This window comes from Coregonus clupeaformis, chromosome 4 (assembly GCF_020615455.1).
Source record: "Coregonus clupeaformis isolate EN_2021a chromosome 4, ASM2061545v1, whole genome shotgun sequence".
Classification (NCBI taxonomy): domain Eukaryota; kingdom Metazoa; phylum Chordata; class Actinopteri; order Salmoniformes; family Salmonidae; genus Coregonus; species Coregonus clupeaformis.
The window spans coordinates 23,467,156-23,485,017 of NC_059195.1; the positions used below are offsets into that span (position 1 = coordinate 23,467,156).

The 17,862-nt window shown below is 46.1% G+C and overlaps 1 protein-coding gene across 1 annotated transcript in view; it reads left to right on the forward strand.

The window, feature by feature from the left end:
• The first annotated feature begins 573 nt into the window (after positions 1 to 573).
• The window catches only part of ccdc80 (coiled-coil domain containing 80), a 30,180-nt gene continuing 12,891 nt past the window's right edge, over positions 574 to 17,862 (forward strand). The window contains exons 1-7 of the mRNA XM_041868498.2: positions 574 to 1,973; positions 2,379 to 3,136; positions 3,472 to 3,834; positions 4,025 to 4,181; positions 13,916 to 14,052; positions 16,162 to 16,313; positions 16,756 to 16,859. Of these exons, the coding sequence (XP_041724432.2) occupies positions 1,271 to 1,973; positions 2,379 to 3,136; positions 3,472 to 3,834; positions 4,025 to 4,181; positions 13,916 to 14,052; positions 16,162 to 16,313; positions 16,756 to 16,859 (2,374 nt within the window). The 5' untranslated portion in view covers positions 574 to 1,270. The remainder of the gene's footprint in view (positions 1,974 to 2,378; positions 3,137 to 3,471; positions 3,835 to 4,024; positions 4,182 to 13,915; positions 14,053 to 16,161; positions 16,314 to 16,755; positions 16,860 to 17,862) is intronic.

Genomic DNA, 17,862 nt, shown 5'->3' on the forward strand with positions numbered 1-17,862 from the left:
AAAAGTTACTAATGAGCAAAAATGCTAAAGTTGTCCATGATGAGATTCAAACACATTTACATGTACATTTACGTCATTTAGCAGATGCTCTTATCCAGAGCGACTTACAAATTGGTTAATTCACCTTATAGCCAGTGGGATAACCACTTTACAATGTTTTTTTATTTTTTTTATTTTTTTTTGGGTGGGGTGGGGTAAGGGGGGGTAGAAGGATTACTTTATCCTATCCCAGGTATTCCTTAAAGAGGTGGGGTTTCAAATGTCTCCGGAAGGTGGTGAGTGACTCCGCTGTCCTGGCGTCGCAACCTTTAGATTGTTAGATGTTCATGTTATATGCTCTGACTAACCACTCTCCTTTCGTGTTTGCCTTATGTCTTATGTAACCATACCAAACATAACATATTATAGAAATGTATTTTCTCGTAGATTTACATTTACTATGTTACGTCTAGTCTATGAGACCAGGCTGGTATAGCGCCACTGGGCCAGCGAGGAGAGTCGGAGTCAGGGCAGGGTAAAGGTGTCAACATTACTGGGATAGCTTCTGTAGTTTAGTTTGGGGAATCGGGAGAAGGGAGAGGGAGACGCATTTCCCATACAGAAGAGCCACTCTGTGCAGGTTTTCCTCTTGAATCCGGAGGAGGCTTGCTATGCGTAAAACTCTCTACTTTTTAGTTTGATTATTTTGATAGTTGGAATTAACTATCTTTTTAAACAATGGTCAGGTTCGAGAATAAAATAACACGGATTTATTTTCGAGATAGTGCTGTATATCTGTTAACTTGTGGATGTTAAAATGCCGCGTACACTTGGAGTTTATAAATGGTATGAATTTTTTTTCCAGAAGGGGCAAAGTCAGCGTCTTTTCCTAATTTGTGTTGTGATTTGGAGTGCTGAAGTTTGGAAATTTGGAATAACGGTTTCTAAATACTCGGAATGTTTTTCAGGAATTGCTGACTCCGTCAATGGGTGCCTGGTTTGGATATTTTAGAACCTCTCTGGTGAGTCTCTCATGCGGTTCTCAGGTTGATAGCAGGCTGGTGAAGTGGGGTTTGGGTTTGGCTGGTGTTCCACTGCGAAAAGTAAAGGCATGCTTTGAAACACAATAATAAACTGTTGGCCTCTCTCGTGCATTCTCTTTTTTACTGCGCTGGACTTTATTTCTTATTTATTGAAAATAAATGCTCTAAAGACGCACACAGGTCCCATGTCCACTATTGGATATTCTTCTCTCTTTCGGGTTGTTTATTGTAACTAACAGTTTACCATAATGCGGGGAGCGTTTGTCCTGGGTCTGTCCCTGCTCTGTCTGCTAGCGTGGGCAGGACACGCCGACAAACAGGCCCACCTCATACGGTTGCCCTTGCGCGGACGCACCAGACTCAATACTGGGCGCCTGCAGCTCAGCGCAGCGGGCAGAGACCGCACCGTCGGCGTGGGAGGAACCCGCCCAGGAGCCGGCTCCCCCTCCGTGCCATCCGGGCTCAGCGCCAGGCGCGGGGAGGACATGCAGGCAGACCAGGTCTCTGTTCCTCAGGCCAGGACTGGGTCTGGACAGGGCAGGAGAGGCGGAGCACTGGCAGCAGGGAGGAGGGTAGCTGGGCAGATGGCTCCCCTCCAGTCTGGCATGTTTCAGGATGAAGCCACTCCCGGGGCGAGGGCCAGACAGACTCGCATGCCAAGCAGCGCAGGCTCACCTAACCTCCTGGCGAGCTTTGCGGGGAAAAACCGTGTCCTGGTGATTTCTGCCCCGCACGACTCAGATGGTTACTACCGGCTGATGATGACACTGCTGAAGCCAGACGTGTACTGTGAACTGGCAGAGCGGCACGTGCAGCAGATCGTGATATTCCACCAGGAGGGGGAGATGGGTGGGAAGGTGAGGCGGATCACCAGCGAGGGGAAGGTGATGGAGGAACCTTTGGACACAATGCTTATCCCCCGCCTCATGACCTTCCTCAAACTGGAGAAAGGTAGGCTTGGCCCATCTGGAAACATTCCTTAGCCCTACTCCTTCAGTGTTAGCAGATCTGAGAGAATCCCTGTGGGGGGCTAGATTGAACCATCACCATGTTGGTTGCACCTGTCCTAGCCCATTCAGATCTGTCAACACCTGCTTGGTGTTAGGAATGGGGGTTATGGGGGTGCATGGTGTGATGTTGGCTATTTGCATGTTTGCTGCATGTTTTATGCTGACAAAGCAGTGAAAATGAATTTGTGAGGGCAATAACATCAATCTGAGTCTTTACAGGTAAGTTTGGGATGCTTACAGCATGCTTGGTGAGTTTGTCTCCTTTCTGCATGTTGCTTGTGGCCAAAGCCATATTAGCTAGTCTACTTTACTCAGTAAATTAAATCTGTCACCCTGTCCTGTCCAGGTAAGTTCGGGATGGTGCTCCTGAGGAAAACCCTGCAAGTGGAGGAGAGGTACCCCTATCCAGTCAGGCTGGAGGCCATGTACGAGGTCATCGACCAGGCACCAATGAGGAAGCTGGAGAAGATCCGACAGAAGGGATTCGTCCAGAAGTGTAAAGGGGCGGGAGTAGAGGGCCAGGTGGATGAGGGGGGCGGAGACTCAGGGATGGAAGTTGAAACAGGTGGACAGGTAGACCCGCCCCCAGAGAGGAAGCCGCAGGCGAGGAAGCCAATGAGGAGACCCACGACAACCACCACCATTGCCACGAGGTCGACGACAACGAGGCCAACGACAACTACCACAACGACAACTTCGATAACAACAAGACCCACAACGACCACGACAAAAGCCACCACGGCAACAACGAAAGCGACAACCACACCAAAGCCCACAATGACCACGACTAGACGGACTACAACAACCACAACTAAACGTCCTATGACCACACGACAGACCACCACCACTACCACCAGAACCCAGAGACCCACAAAAGCCCACACCACCCCTCACTGGCTGCCTGCCACTAGGACCACGCCTGAGGCCTATAACCGCAGAGACAAGGAGAGAGACAGGGTGAGGTACCCACCCAAGACCACCACGTCTGGGGACAACCGAACAGACAAGGAGGGGAAGGATTACAATGGCCGTAAGCAGGCCGGAGTGATACCCACCCAGCACAAACCCACCAAGGGCAAACCTACCAAGAGGAAGAATGGGAAGGTATGCAGTTGACTTATTACATTTCACTTATTACATTGATGTTTAGACAGAATGTTGCTGTATGTTGTTCTCTGTTGAATCTGTTGCATCAGGCTTGATTTTGGTGTTCAATAAAGTCCTCTCCTCTCCTATTCTCTCCTTTTCTCTTTCCTCCCCTCCCCTCCTCTCTTCTCTTCTCTTCTATTCTCTTCTCTTCTCTTCTCTTCTCTTCTCTTCTCTTCTCTTCTCTTCTCTTCTCTTCTCTTCTCTTCTCTTCTCTTCTCTTCTCTTCTCTTCTCTTCTCTTCTCTTCTCTTCTCTTCTCTTCTCTTCTCTTCTCTTCTCTCCTCTCTCCAGGTGTTGAATAATGAGTATGAGGAGAATTATGAATCAAGCCGGCCCACCGCCAGCAACCCAGAGACACAGACAGAGGTCAACACAGAGGTCAGCCCAGCCAAGAGGGGCAAGGGAAAACACGACAACACTGAGAAGAAAAAGAAAAAGAACGGCAAACTGGAAAAGGCCACCAAGAGGGACAAGGCAGAGAGGAGAGGAGCGAAGGTGGGGAAGGAGGGAAAAAACAACGGGAAGAAGAACGGAAAGAAGGTGTCGAAGAATCACAAGAAAGAGGAGTACCACAAACCCACCAAGAAGCCTCCACCTCCTAAGGGTTCCCTGGCTTCCTTTCTGGACTACTTTGAGAACAGGAGACGACTTGTGGTAAGTACCAGTGTTTTGCAGCCTGTCTAGATTCTTATCATAGCAGTGTTACCGAGGCCGGGGGGTGTAATACAGACCTCATCCTCTCCCTCCCCGCTGTCTAATGTAAACACAATCTCCACAGCAGTGTGTGTGAGTGTGTGTGTGTAACCCAGTCTAACCCAGTCTCTCTCTGTGTGTGTGTCTCCAGATCATAACGGCCCCCAGTGAGGAGAGCACTATGTATGTGCAGCAGAGGGATGAGTACCTGGAGACGGTGTGTGAGATGGCCATCAGGAAAGTCTCCATCATCACCATCTTTGGCTCTCTCACCAACTCCACAATGAAGATAGACCACTACCAGCTGGGTATGTACATATCTCTACTAACACACTATTACAGGAAAAGGTTAAGTGACTTTGGGTCCTTGAAAAGCTCTATATAAATATAATGTATTATTATTATTATTATTATTATTATTATTATTATTATTACTACACGTAGCCTGTGCAGGACAGAACAGGGTTAACACTACCAGCAGGGTATATACACTGTCACAGGATTTCCCAAAGGATGGGTTGGGAACGGGCTCCACTGGGTCAGTCAAGGCCACATAGATTTCTCATGTACATACAGGTCCTCGCACAAATGAGTTAGGGCTCGATTCAGTCCATATCAGCTATAGCACACTTGAAATTAAAAGGTAATTTCTGATTCAGCCTACATATGGATCGTTTACCGTAAATGCAGTGTCCGAGAAGGCGGGAACATTGCCTTTAGATTTCAATCACGCTATAGCACTGAACTTCGGCGATACGGATTGAACAGAGCCCTTAAGGTACAGTAGGTGTCCTGTATTGCTGTTACTGTCCTGTCCTGATTTTACCCCTGCTGTCCTAAACTCCTCTGATAGAACAGAAGGCTAGCAGGTGTCTGTAGTGAGTCTGCAGCAAACAATAAGAGAGGCTCAAACAATAACACTGTGAACACTGTGAATATGATGACACTACCATTGCCAAAGACACACATTGGTGAGACACAATGTGGTGACAGTGCCAAAGCCAGACATGAAAGTTAATGGTGCACAAAGGCTTTCACTATAACACACAGATTACCGTGAGGATGGTGACATTCAGTAGTGACAATTCAACGGCTCAGACACGAGACGTATGTGGCAGGGTCTACAGACAATCACGGACTACAAAAAGAAAACCAGCCACGTCGCCGACACCGACGTCTCGCTTCCAAACAAGCTAAACACCTTCTTCGCCCGCTTTGAGGATAACACAGTGCCACTGACGAGGCCCACTACCAAGGGCTGTGGCCTCTCCTTCTCCATGGCCGATGTGATTAAGACATTTAAGCATGTTAACCCCCGCAAGGTTGCCGGCCCAGACGGCATCCCTAGCCGCATCCTCAGAGCATGCTCAGACCAGCTGGCTGGTGTGTTTATGGACATATTCAATCTCTCCCTTTCCCAGTCTGCTGTTCCCACATGCTTCAAGATGGCCACCATTGTTCCTATATCCAAGAAAGCAAAGGTAACTGAACTAAATGACTATCGCCCTGTAGCACTCACCTCTGTCATCATGAAGTGCTTTGAGAGACTAGTTGAGGACCATATCACCTCTACCTTACCTGTCACCCTAGACCCACTTCAATTTGCTTACCGCCCCAATAGATCCACAGACGATGCAATCACCATCACACTGCACACTGCCCTATCCCATCTGGACAAGTAAGAATGCTGTTCATTGACTATAGCTCAGTATTCAACACCATAGTACCCTCCAAGCTCATCATTAAGCTCGAGGCCCTGGGTCTGAACCTCGCCCTGTGCAACTGGCTCCTGGACTTCCTGGTGAGTACAGCCCCCTCCTGTACTCCCTGTTAACCCATGACTGCGTGGCCAAGCACGCCTCCAACTCAATCATCAAGTTTGCAGACAACACAACAGTAGTAGGCTTGATTACCAACAATGACGAGACCGCCTACAGGGAGGAGGTGAGGGCTCTGGGAGTGTGGTGCCAGGAAAATAACCTCTCACTCAATATAAACAAAACAAAGGAGATGATCGTGGACTTCAGGAAACAGCAGAGGGTGCACCCCCCTATCCACATCGACAGGACCGCAGTGTAGAAGGTGGAAAGCTTCAAGTTCCTTGGCGTACACATCACCGACAAACTGAAATGGTCCACCCACGCAGACAGTGTGGTGAAGAGGGCGCAACAGAGCCTCTTCAACCTCAGGAGGCTGAAAAAATTCGGCTTGGCACCTAAAACCCTCACAAACTTTTACAGATGCACAATTGAGAGCATCCTGTCGGGCTGTATCACCACCTGGTACGGCAACTGCACCGCCCACAACCACAGGACTCTCCAGAGGGTGGTGCAGTCTGCACAACGCATTACCGGGGGCAAACTACCCGCCCTCCAAGACACATTCAGCACCCGATGTCACAGGAAGGCCAAAAAGATCATCAAGGACATCAACCACCCGAGCCACTGCCTGTTCACCCCGCTATCATCCAGAATGCGAGGTCAGTACAGGTGCATCAAAGCTGGGACCTAGAGAATGAAAAACAGCTTCTATCTCAAGGCCATCAGACTGTTAAATAGCCATCACTAGCACATTAGAGGCTGCTGCTGCCTATTGAAATTACTGGCCACTTTAAGAAATGGAACACTAGTCACTTTAATAATAGTTTACATATCTTGCACTACATTTTAGTCATTTAGTCACTACTCATCTCATATGTGTATAATGCATTCTATTCTATAATATTCTACTGTATCTTAGTCCATGCCGCTCTGTCATTGCTTGTCCATATATGTATATATTCTTAAATCCCATTCCTTACTAGTTTTGTGTGCATTGGGTATATGTTGTGAAATTGTTAGATATTACTTGTTAGATATTACTGCACTGTCGGAGCTAGAAGCACAAGCATTTCGCTACACCCGCTATAACATCTGCTAAACACGTGTATATGACAAATACAATTTGAATTTATTTGATTTGACACTGCCAATAAATATGGGGAGTTGGGGACACAGTGCCAAAGACCGAGAAGGCAGGTCCTCACAGATGAAGGTTAGCAAGGTTTACAAAACATAAAAGCTAACTTACTGCCCTTCTCTAGAGCTCAGCTGGTGTTTTGTCTGAACGGGGTTGTGTTCAAAAAACGGAAAACGTGAAGGAGGTGCTTAAACTGCTTTGCCACGAGTGCTTTGCGCATGTGCCCACACGGATCGGAAGAGGGGCTTTGTGTTCATGAGAGTCTTTCCATAGAGGGGTCATATTCATTTATAGGCCAAACCGTTCGGACGCTACAGACGTTTTCATGAGAAGACCGATTTTCGAGATGTCTCCTGGTCTGAGAAACACCGCTGTAGGTTTGCCACCTTCCACCGCCGATGCGGAAGGCCGACACCGGGGGATGCGGAAGGCCGACACCGGGGGATGCGGAAGGCCGACACCGGGGGATGCGGAAGGCCGACACCGGGGGATGCGGAAGGCCGACACCGGGGGATGCGGAAGGCCGACACCGGGGGATGCGGAAGGCCGACACCGGGGGATGCGGAAGGCCGACACCGGGGGATGCGGAAGGCCGACACCGGGGGATGCGGTGGATTAAGACGCAGCCCATGCATATCTCTAACGTAAACATACAGATTTTGATGTGGATTTATTTATGTATTATGCCTCGAGCGAAGCGTGGGGGGGCCTCAAGCAGAGAAATAATTGTAATATTTTATATATTTTTTTACGCCCAGCTCATGAGGCCCCTTGATAATGTGAGGCCTGAGGCAATTGCCTCTTCTGCCTGATGGTTAGTCCGCCAGTGTGTGTGTGTATGGTGGGGGGTGATCCCGGCTGAATATCTTCCTTGTTTATCATCGTAGAAATGGCGAAAGTCTGCTTCCTCTGTAGCTAATGTGTAAGCTGGAGAGAGTTAGGTCACCTCTCTCTCTCTCACACACACACACACAAACACACAGCTCACCTCACATGGCTTATCTTCAAGAGGAATTAGAGACTCCCTTTTGTTGATTTTCTTCGAAGCTACTTATTCAGATGGCTCAAGATTACAAATGCGTGTTATGAGATTTGTGTTGTAAATTGGGCTTGGCGAGCGACAATATTTGTAGAGTTTTATGGAGATTTGAATCCTAACCTCCAGCCTGTAGTTAGGATGTGCTAATGTCAGCCCTACTGTATAAAACTTTATTAGTCTCTCTGATTCTACACAACGACAGGGTTCCACAGACAGAATGCCAGAAAGAGTTTTGAGGTGATGTCACACCCCACCCACGTTACGAACCAGACGGTAGTTAGTCTTATGTTCCGAGCATTGCTCCAAGGGTTAATGTGTGTGTGTTCGTGTGTGCGTGTGTGTGCTTGCGTGTATAAATGGTCCTTTCACAGCTGTATGCTGGAAAAAGGTTCCCGTGTTGGATGATATCATCCTTACCTTTGAGTGTAATGCAGACTTTGAGGCATTGGTCAGTTTGTGTGTGTGTGTTTGTGTACAGGGTGCTGTGATTAAGGGCTATAACTGTGGGCTGTGTAAGTGGTAGCTACAGCCCCAGCTAGCACATAATGTTCTAAGAACCATATGTTTCTTAGAGTGTGGTTATCCTATAGTTATTTTGCATACAACCTTGCCACAATGTTCTGGGAATGGTGCAGGATACTCAGCTAGCACATAACGTTTCTTAGGTGGGAATTTCAGTACTTCAGCATAAGGTTTCCTACAAGTTTCATCATGGTTCTATTTAAAGTAATGTTCTCAAATTGTTTAAAGAATGTTAGGAAACAACATTCTTCTGTGTGAATTTCAGTACTTCAGCATAACTTTTTTATGCAGGTTTCCTCATGGTTCTATTTAAAGTCATGTTCTCAGAACATTAAGAAAACTTTCCATAAAAACCACAAGAAAACATTAGTAACATTCAAAGAACATTCTAAGAATGTTATTTAAAAACATATACCTGTACATTCCGTTCTAAGTGTCAACAAAACTCTCTCTATAATAATATGCCATTTAGCAGACGCTTTTATCCAAAGCGACTTACAGTCATGCGTGCATACATTTTTACGTATGGGTGGTCCCGGGGATTGAACCCACTACCCTGGCATTACAAGCACCATGCTCTACCAATTGAGCTACAGAGGACCAACACATGGCCTTCTCCCCCATTGAAGCTTGTGCTTCGTTTTCGTGAAGATCTCAGCTAACCAGTCTATAAAGTAAATAATAAATAGTAACGAATAAAGAATAAATATTTTATTTGCCATTTTATTCAAATAAAGTACGATAAAAAATAAAAATCAACTAGAAAAATACATTGGTTATTTTATTACATTGGAGTAGATTCAGACTACCTCGCTGTGTGTGTGATTGCATGTGTGATTGCATTGCATGCATCCTCGTCTGACCATGTGTTCTCGCATACCCCGAGAGCATCTGGTCAGAGGGGTGGTGGCACAGGAATCCTCATCTCTCCCAAGTGGACATTCTCAATTTTTCCCCTAACCCATCTGTCTATCTCCTCATTTGAATTCCATGCTGTCACAGTCACTAGCCCATTTAAGCTTAATATCCTTGTCATCTATCGCCCTCCAGGTTCCCTTGGAGAGTTCATCAATGAGCTTGACGCCTTGATAAGTTCCTTTCCTGAGGATGGCTCACCCCTCACAGTTTTGGGGGATTTCAACCTCCCTACGTCTACATTTGACTCATTTCTCTCTGCCTCCTTCTTTCCACTCCTCTCCTCTTTTGACCTCACCCTCTCACCATCCCCCCCTACTCACAAGGCAGGCAATACGCTTGACCTCATCTTTACTAGATGCTGCTCTTCTACTAATCTCACTGCAACTCCCCTTCATGTCTCCGACCACTACTTTGTTTCCTTTTCTCTCTCGCTCTCCTCCAACACTACTCACTCTGCCCCTACACAGATGGTAATGCGCCGCCGCAACCTTCGCTCTCTCTCTCCCACTACTCTCTCCTCTTCCATTCTATCATCTCTTCCCTCTGCTCAATCCTTCTCCCTCCAATCTCCTGATTCTGCCTCCTCAACCCTCCTCTCCTCCCTTTCTGCATCCTTTGACTCTCTGTGTCCCCTATCCTCCCGGCCGGCTCGGTCCTCCCCCTCCAGCTCCGTGGCTTGATGACTCATTGCGAGCTCACAGAACAGAGCTCCGGGCAGCGGAGCGGAAATGGAAGAAAACTAAACTCCCTGCCGACCTGGCATCTTTTCACTCCCTCCTCTCTACATTTTCTTCATCTGTTTCTGCTGCTAAGGCCACTTTCTACCACTCTAAATTCCAAGCATCTGCCTCTAACCCTAGGAAGCTCTTTGCCACATTCTCCTCCCTGCTGAATCCTCCCCCACCCACCCCCTCTCTCTCTGTGGATGACTTCGGTCAACCACTTTGAAAAGAAGGTTGACGACATCCGATCCTCGTTTGTTAAGTCTAATGACACTGCTGGTCCTACTCACACTGCCCTACCCTATGCTTTGACTTCTTTCTCCCCTCTCTCTTCAGATAAAATCCTGCGACTTGTGACTGCAGGCCGCCCAACAACCTGCCCGCTTGACCCCATCCCCTCCTCTCTTCTCCAGACCATCTCCGGTGACCTTCTCCCCTACCTCACCTCGCTGATCAACTCATCCTTGACCGCTGGCTATGTCCCTTCCGTCTTCAAGAGAGCGAGAGTTGCACCCCTTCTCAAAAAACCAACACTCGATCCCACTGATGTCAACAACTACAGACCAGTATCCCTTCTTTCTTTTCTTTCCAAAACTATTGAGCGTGCCGTCTTTAGCCAACTCTCTTGCTATCTCTCTCAGAATGACCTTCTTGATCCAAACCAGTCAGGTTTCAGGACTGGTCATTCAACTGAGACTGCTCTTCTCTGTGTCACGGAGGCTCTCCGCACTGCTAAAGCTAACTCTCTCTCCTCTGCTCTTGTCCTTCTAGACCTGTCTGCTGCCTTTGATACTGTGAACCATCAGATCCTCCTCTCCACCCTCTCCGAGCTGGGCATCTCCGGCGCGGCTCACTCCTGGATTGCGTCCTACCTGACCGGTCGCTCCTACCAAGTGGCGTGGCGAGAAGCTGTCTCCGCACCACGTGCTCTCACCACTGGTGTCCCCCAGGGCTCAGTTCTAGGCCCTCTCCTATTCTCCCTATACACCAAGTCACTTGGCTCTGTCATATCCTCACATGGCCTCTCCTATCATTGCTACGCTGACGATACACAACTAATCTTCTCCTTTCCCCCCTTCTGATAACCAGGTGGCGAATCGCATCTCTGCATGTCTGGCAGACATATCAGTATGGATGACGGATCACCACCTCAAGCTGAACCCTGGCAAGACGGAGCTGCTCTTCCTCCCGGGGAAGGACTGCCCGTTCCATGATCTCGCCATCACGGTTGACAACTCCGTTGTGTCCTCCTCCCAGAGTGCGAAGAGCCTTGGCGTGACCCTGGACAACACCCTGTCGTTCTCCGCTAACATCAAGGCGGTGACCCGATCCTGCAGGTTCATGCTCTACAACATTCGGAGAGTACGACCCTGCCTTACACAGGAAGCGGCACAGGTCCTAATCCAGGCACTTGTCATCTCCCGTCTGGATTACTGCAACTCGCTGTTGGCTGGGCTCACTGCCTGTGCCATTAAACCCCTACAACTCATCCAGAATGCCGCAGCCCGTCTGGTGTTCAACCTTCCCAAGTTCTCTCACGTCACCCCGCTCCTCCGCACACTCCACTGGCTTCCAGTTGAAGTTCGCATCTGTTACAAGACCATGGTGCTTGCCTATGGAGCTGTGAGGGGATCGGCACCTCTGTACCTTCAGGCTCTGATCAGTCCCTACACCCAAACGAGGGCATTGCGTTCATCTACCTCTGGCCTGCTGGCTCCCCTTCCTCTGCGGAAGCATAGTTCCCGCTCAGCCCAGTCAAAACTGTTCGCTGCTCTGGCACCCCAATGGTGGAACAAGCTCCCTCACGACGCCAGGACAGCGGAGTCACTCACCACCTTCCGGAGACATTTGAAACCCCACCTCTTTAAGGAATACCTGGGATAGGATAAAGTAATCCTTCTACCCCCAAAAAAAAAAAAAAACTATATAAAAAAAAAAAAAAAAAAAAAAACTATTGTAAGGTGGTTTTCCCACTGGCTATAGGGTGAATGCACCAATTTGTAAGTCGCTCTGGATAAGAGCGTCTGCTAAATGACGTAAATGTAAATGTAATGTGTCTCTGTCTGTCTCATCTCTTGAGGTCCTGCTTTATAGTTCTCTATCCTCGATGTATCTTGTTAAGTGTGTCCAGGTTTGTTGGCCGTGCCCACTAATTGTCCACAGCTGATCTTAATGAGTTCTTCTTTCCTTTGAAATTGGATCCGTTTGAATAGACAAAAATTAACAGCTTTGTATGAGTTAAAGAAACATGGCATGCTAGCTCCATCCTGGTGGCGCAGTGGACTATTTCCATAGACAGAGAACAGAAGATCATAGGTTTGAATCTCACTGATGCTTTGCCTCAATAAAATAGAAATGTGTTTGCCTGATTAATGCATTTCCATGTGTCCTATCTGTGCTTGGAGTTCAAAACAGTTAACCTAAGCTAGGAGTGTTATTAAAAGTCTTATTGAAACATGTTCTCAGAACATCATTTGAATTACCTTCAAATAACCTATAATTTTCGTCCTCAGAACGGTAAGAAAACTTCCCAAGAAAACGTTCAGGGAACCATAGTGAAATGTTCTCAGAACCTCCCTGCATCCTAAAAAGTCAGGAAACTTATGGCTTCATTCCCAGTACCAATGGGAAAACAAAAACGTACGTTCCCACAACTTCCAAGGAACCAAATGTGCTAGCTTGGGTAGCTCCTCTTAGCCATGTGATCAAGCCATCTCCCTGCCTGAGTATATTCCTGTTCAGGATAGATAGATGGATCACCGCTTTGCCTTAGAAACCATGGAGCTAGATACAGTATATGTAATCCATAGGAAGACACCATTTGTTTTCTGTAGAAAGGGGGATAGATGTAGATTGAAAACATCTTCAAATATATTGCTGTATGCTTTCAAAGGGTTACCAGTTCTGTTTATATTATAAAGCAGTAACATACTGTATTTCAGACATTTGGAGTCCCTATCATCTCTATAAAATCAGGAAACATTCGTTTTAAAAAACCTCCTTGGTGTGGAGACTGATGGGTTTCCAGTCAAAACATACAGTAAGTCAACAAATGGCCTCCGTCATTCCCTCATGTTGAAGAGAGCTGTGGTCTTTTGGGTGGGATTCCAGTCAAAACAAAAGAAAACAGAGAGAGATCTGGAATGTAGTCAGAGATGCAAACAGGACTGCCTCAACAAACATTTTTTTTTTTAGAAGGAATAACCATGTTGAAAGGGAGCAAGACATTCTGAAGATTTGAAGGAAATAAAAATAAAACAAACAATCTAGATTGGCTTCTTCCGCCTCACTCCGTTTGAGACAGAATATTGCCAATGTTTTGTAATAGAGAGGGCCTCAGTGTGTGTGTGTGTGTGCGTAAGCCTAGGGTAAACACACCATTGCCCTCCTTTTGGGTGTTAGATCTCTGCCTGGAGGTTATTTTACCTCAGAGATGCTCATCCAAAATCAACCCCTAGTCCCTTCCCCTAGTAGTCCCCTCCTTACCCTACCTCTATGTTTGCAGAGCTGAAAAGACAGGGATAGGTGTAACCAATAATAGCTAATAAGGCCATGACTCCACCTTTCCAAATATTATGAGGGAAACACACCTTCTGGTCAGTCATGTGTCAACCCATCCAGCCTCTGGTAGGAAGTGGGATGTCCAATCCCTGTTTCCCCATGGCTCTGGTTGTACTATGTGGTTGTTTCAGCTTCCTTATCTGAAAATCCACTCATTATTGTAAGTTGCTCTGGATAAGAGTCTGTTAAATTGTACTAAACTAAACTAAATTGTAAATGGTTGTCTCTTTCTCAATTATCTCTCTCTCTTCCTTCACCCCTCTCTCTTCCTTCCCACCTCTCTCTTTCCCCTTCCTCCCCTCTCTTTCTCTCCACCTCCCAGAGAACGACAAGCCTATGACGGGTCTTCGTCAGGAGGACCTGGTGAACCAGGATCTGATCACAGAGCTAAGGAAGGAGTTCTATATGACATTTAACAACTTCTACATGGTTCTCACTGACACTGACATGAGAGCCAAGGTGGGTTTCGTCTCTCTCTCTCTCCCTTTTTCTCTGTCTCTCTGAAATTCTTACTAGGTGTGTATTATTTAGCTAATCTGGCACACCAGAGTCCGCACTTTTTGGACTATTCCATTTAGAACTAAAGTCTACTACTTGACCCAACCATCTTGCCAAGTGAGCTAAATGGAGCACATACACCTAACCTCTCTGTTTGGCCCATTAGACCCAGACTCATGATGGCTGACCTGCCTTCACCATACTGTAAACATCCTCCCGTCATTAAACACTGGTTTAATTCACACAACATGACGTCCACCCAACAGCTGTGTTTGTGTGTGTGTGTATCTGTGTGTGTGTGTGTGTGTGTAAATCACCAGGCTGTTTTCAGACGGATTAAACAAAGACGCCAGTGTGCAAGCAACCTTCTAATGCTTTCAGTACAGACAGGAAATTCTATTAACATTACAGGGCACATGGTGTGGGTAAGAGAGAGAGAGAGAGAGAGAGAGAGAGAGAGAGAGAGAGAGAGAGAATGTGAAAAACATTGAGGGAGACTGTAGCCATGGCAGCAGACCCTCACCTGATCCATTAGAAAGTTTATGTGCATGTGTTTATGCCTGCGTGTGTGCGTGCCTGTGCTTTTGTGAGTGTGTATTTTCATAAACTGTGCCCTATAAAATAATATTTTCATGCTGGGATCACTGCGATTCCTAAAAAATATGCTTCATTGGGAAATATCACATTCTAAACCGAGCAAATTCGAACACCCACAGTGTTAAATGTAACACATTCTTACTTTTTAGTCATTTAGCAGACGCTCTTATCCAGAGCGACTTACAGTTAGTGCATACATTTTTTCATACTGGCTCCCCGTGGGAATCGAACCCACAACCCTGGCGTTGCAAGCACCATGCAGTGGGTCACATATACACGTGTGTATATGTGACCCACTGAATTAGTGTTAAACTAACACTTTTCAAAGTGTTGATAAACTAACACCCCAAGAGTGTTGGGTCTCCTAACACTGTGGGAGTTGCAAATTCCGACTTAAATTAACACTTTATTATGGCTGATGCTGTTACACTTCCTCAATGTTAGGGAATTAACACTTGTGGTGTTACAGTAACTCGTTTTTGGGTGCATATTTATTTGATGCAACTCAAGTTAATTTTAGAGGTACCTGTACCACCCATGACTGTGTTTGTTAGTGACAGAGACATGATTGTTGCATTCGATGGCTTTAGTCCCGTAGCGTTCTGTGAGTGCCTAAATGAATATTTTATTATCAAAATATAATTATTTATCACAATAAATTACTTTTTTTGACAATACCATACTTCAACAGCCTAGTTTTACCCTAACACAGTTGTCTGAAACTCCTGGTTTGCTGGCCACATCAACAAGTCATATTATGCTGGCTTCCAAAGTGTTACATAATTTCTATTCAAATCCAGCCATAGGATATTGAAGAATTTTAACTTTTAATCACCTGCAATCTGCAGTTAGAATGACTGCCATGTTAGGAAAGGTTGATAAATGAGACTACCTAAACCATCTCAATAACGGGTTAAATAAATCCAACCACTTACAGATTGGATTAGTATAGAAACATTTGTGTAGTATAAGATCAATTAATCAATCATTGTGCATGCAGAAACATAGATATTAAAACTATTCCAAAAAGCAACCTGCAACAAAGCATGCTGGGAAATATGATAATGTAGCCCCTCCCATGTCTTTTTCACTCTGAGTTCACGGAAATTAACTCAACAGTCGAGTACCACCATCACCTGGTTAACACTTCATTTATTCACCGCAGGTGGTGTCAATTTCAATCCCACTGGTGTTAACCCTACTAGAATTAGATATAACACTCACAACACTTGAGTCTGAGTCTCTTCGAACACATGGCTCAGTGTCTTATTTCATTTGCATACCGATTTTTCAGGAATACAGGATTTTCTAGGAATACTGGGATGGGTATCACAAAGGAATAGCATTGTAACGTTTTTCTCCTGACCACTTGAAGAATTGAATAGTTGTTGTACACTCAAATACTCCAATGCTTATCTTTTTGGTTCACTGTCTTTTTTCTGTCTTGATGATGTGTGTTTGTCCCTCTAACAGCAATCCTTCGAGGTCCCCATCGCCATGAAGGCTGTGTTTGATTACATCGACACCTTCTCAACTCGCATCAGAGAGATGGAACAGCAGAAGAGAGACGGAGTGGTCTGCAAGAAGGAGGACAAACCCAGATCACTGGAGAACTTCCTCTCGAGGTAGTGTGTGTGCGTGGCTCTTGCTGATGGCTGTGGCAGTGGCTGGAATTTTAAACAGTCATTGGCTCCATAGCCAGTGGGAATATTGTCTCAAACCAGGCAGGGGTCTGGTTGAGGAGGCTGTGGTCAGAATTTATAGTCAACATGTATATTCACACTATATCACCTGGACCACAAATTCAACTGTTCTTTATGAGCTAAACTTGGCTCTGATGGTGGACAGTGTGCGCGAGCTTGTACTTCTAGTACTCTACGCTAACACCATTGTCTTGGATTGATTGACTATGGTCCTATATTTCTGTCTTCAACAGATTGACTGTGGTTTGTTGCCATAGAGACTCAATTCCAGTCTGATGACAGTGAGCAAAGGGTCTGGATTTTGGACAGAAAGTGTATTAATCTTCCTACATCTTTCATCCTAGTTCCGTCTTTGGGTTCTCAGGTTCCGTTGGAGGCGTCGCCTGTTTGTAATCTCCGCCCCCAACGATGAGGAATGGGCCTATCAGCAGCAGCTCTACGCCCTGACCAGCCAAGCCTGCAACCTGGGTGAGTATAAGACGGAATTGTTAAGTTATTATCATATTCCTTAAACAATATTTATCCCATCTACAGGAAGTGCCTAATCTAGTGCCTAGGGGTTGTTACACACACACACACACACCCACCCACCCCCCCCCCCACCACCCCCCTGCATTCAGCCTCCATTCAGACCTGATCTCATACGGAATAACATTAGGCTCTCTATCCATTTGTTGCATTTTAGATTGATAGGTAAACGCATATACTTTAGTAGTCATAATAAAAGTGTTGGCAGTCGCTGAGATTGAGGAGGACCATGATAATTGTTTCTCGCAGACATGTTCATACACATTCAGGGACAGAGACACGCACACACGCACGCCCCTTAGAAAAGGGTGGATGATAATCAAAGCGTAACATCATCCTCCTCTACCATTCCTGATCTGATCCCCTGCTTAGCTCAACAGTATACCCAGACCAAAGACTGTGTTCCCCTTCTCTGTTTCTGGTGGCTATGAGACGTCAAAGTGTGTTTCAAAAATCATCAAAGAGTAATTATTTTAACCTAAAGCATTTAATAAAGACATTTATAGTACAATATTATGGGAAATGGGAATGAGAGGGCTACTTACACAGTGTTGGGAAGGGATCACAGCAGTGATTGAATGAGGGTATGAGGCATGAGTTGAGGTGTTCAGAGGCTTGACTTCAGTGCAGGACAGGATTTGACTGGGAAGACAAAAAACAATAACACAACACAGACAAAAGAGCTAAGAATGAGTTCGTCTAAGCAAGGAGCAAAATCGTTGACGTGTAATAATGGGATTGTGTTTGTGTATGTGATTGACTCTACATACAGTAATGAGAGAAAATTGATAGGGGTACTCACAGTGCTTGGAGAGGAAACATTCAATGTGCCAGTAGAAGAGCGGGCACATGAGACGTGGCTTCAGTTCATGTCAGGAGAGAGTTGACAATGGTAGTGGAGTGGAGCTGTCTTCACCTCTTAATCAGGGAACAGGAGGGGATT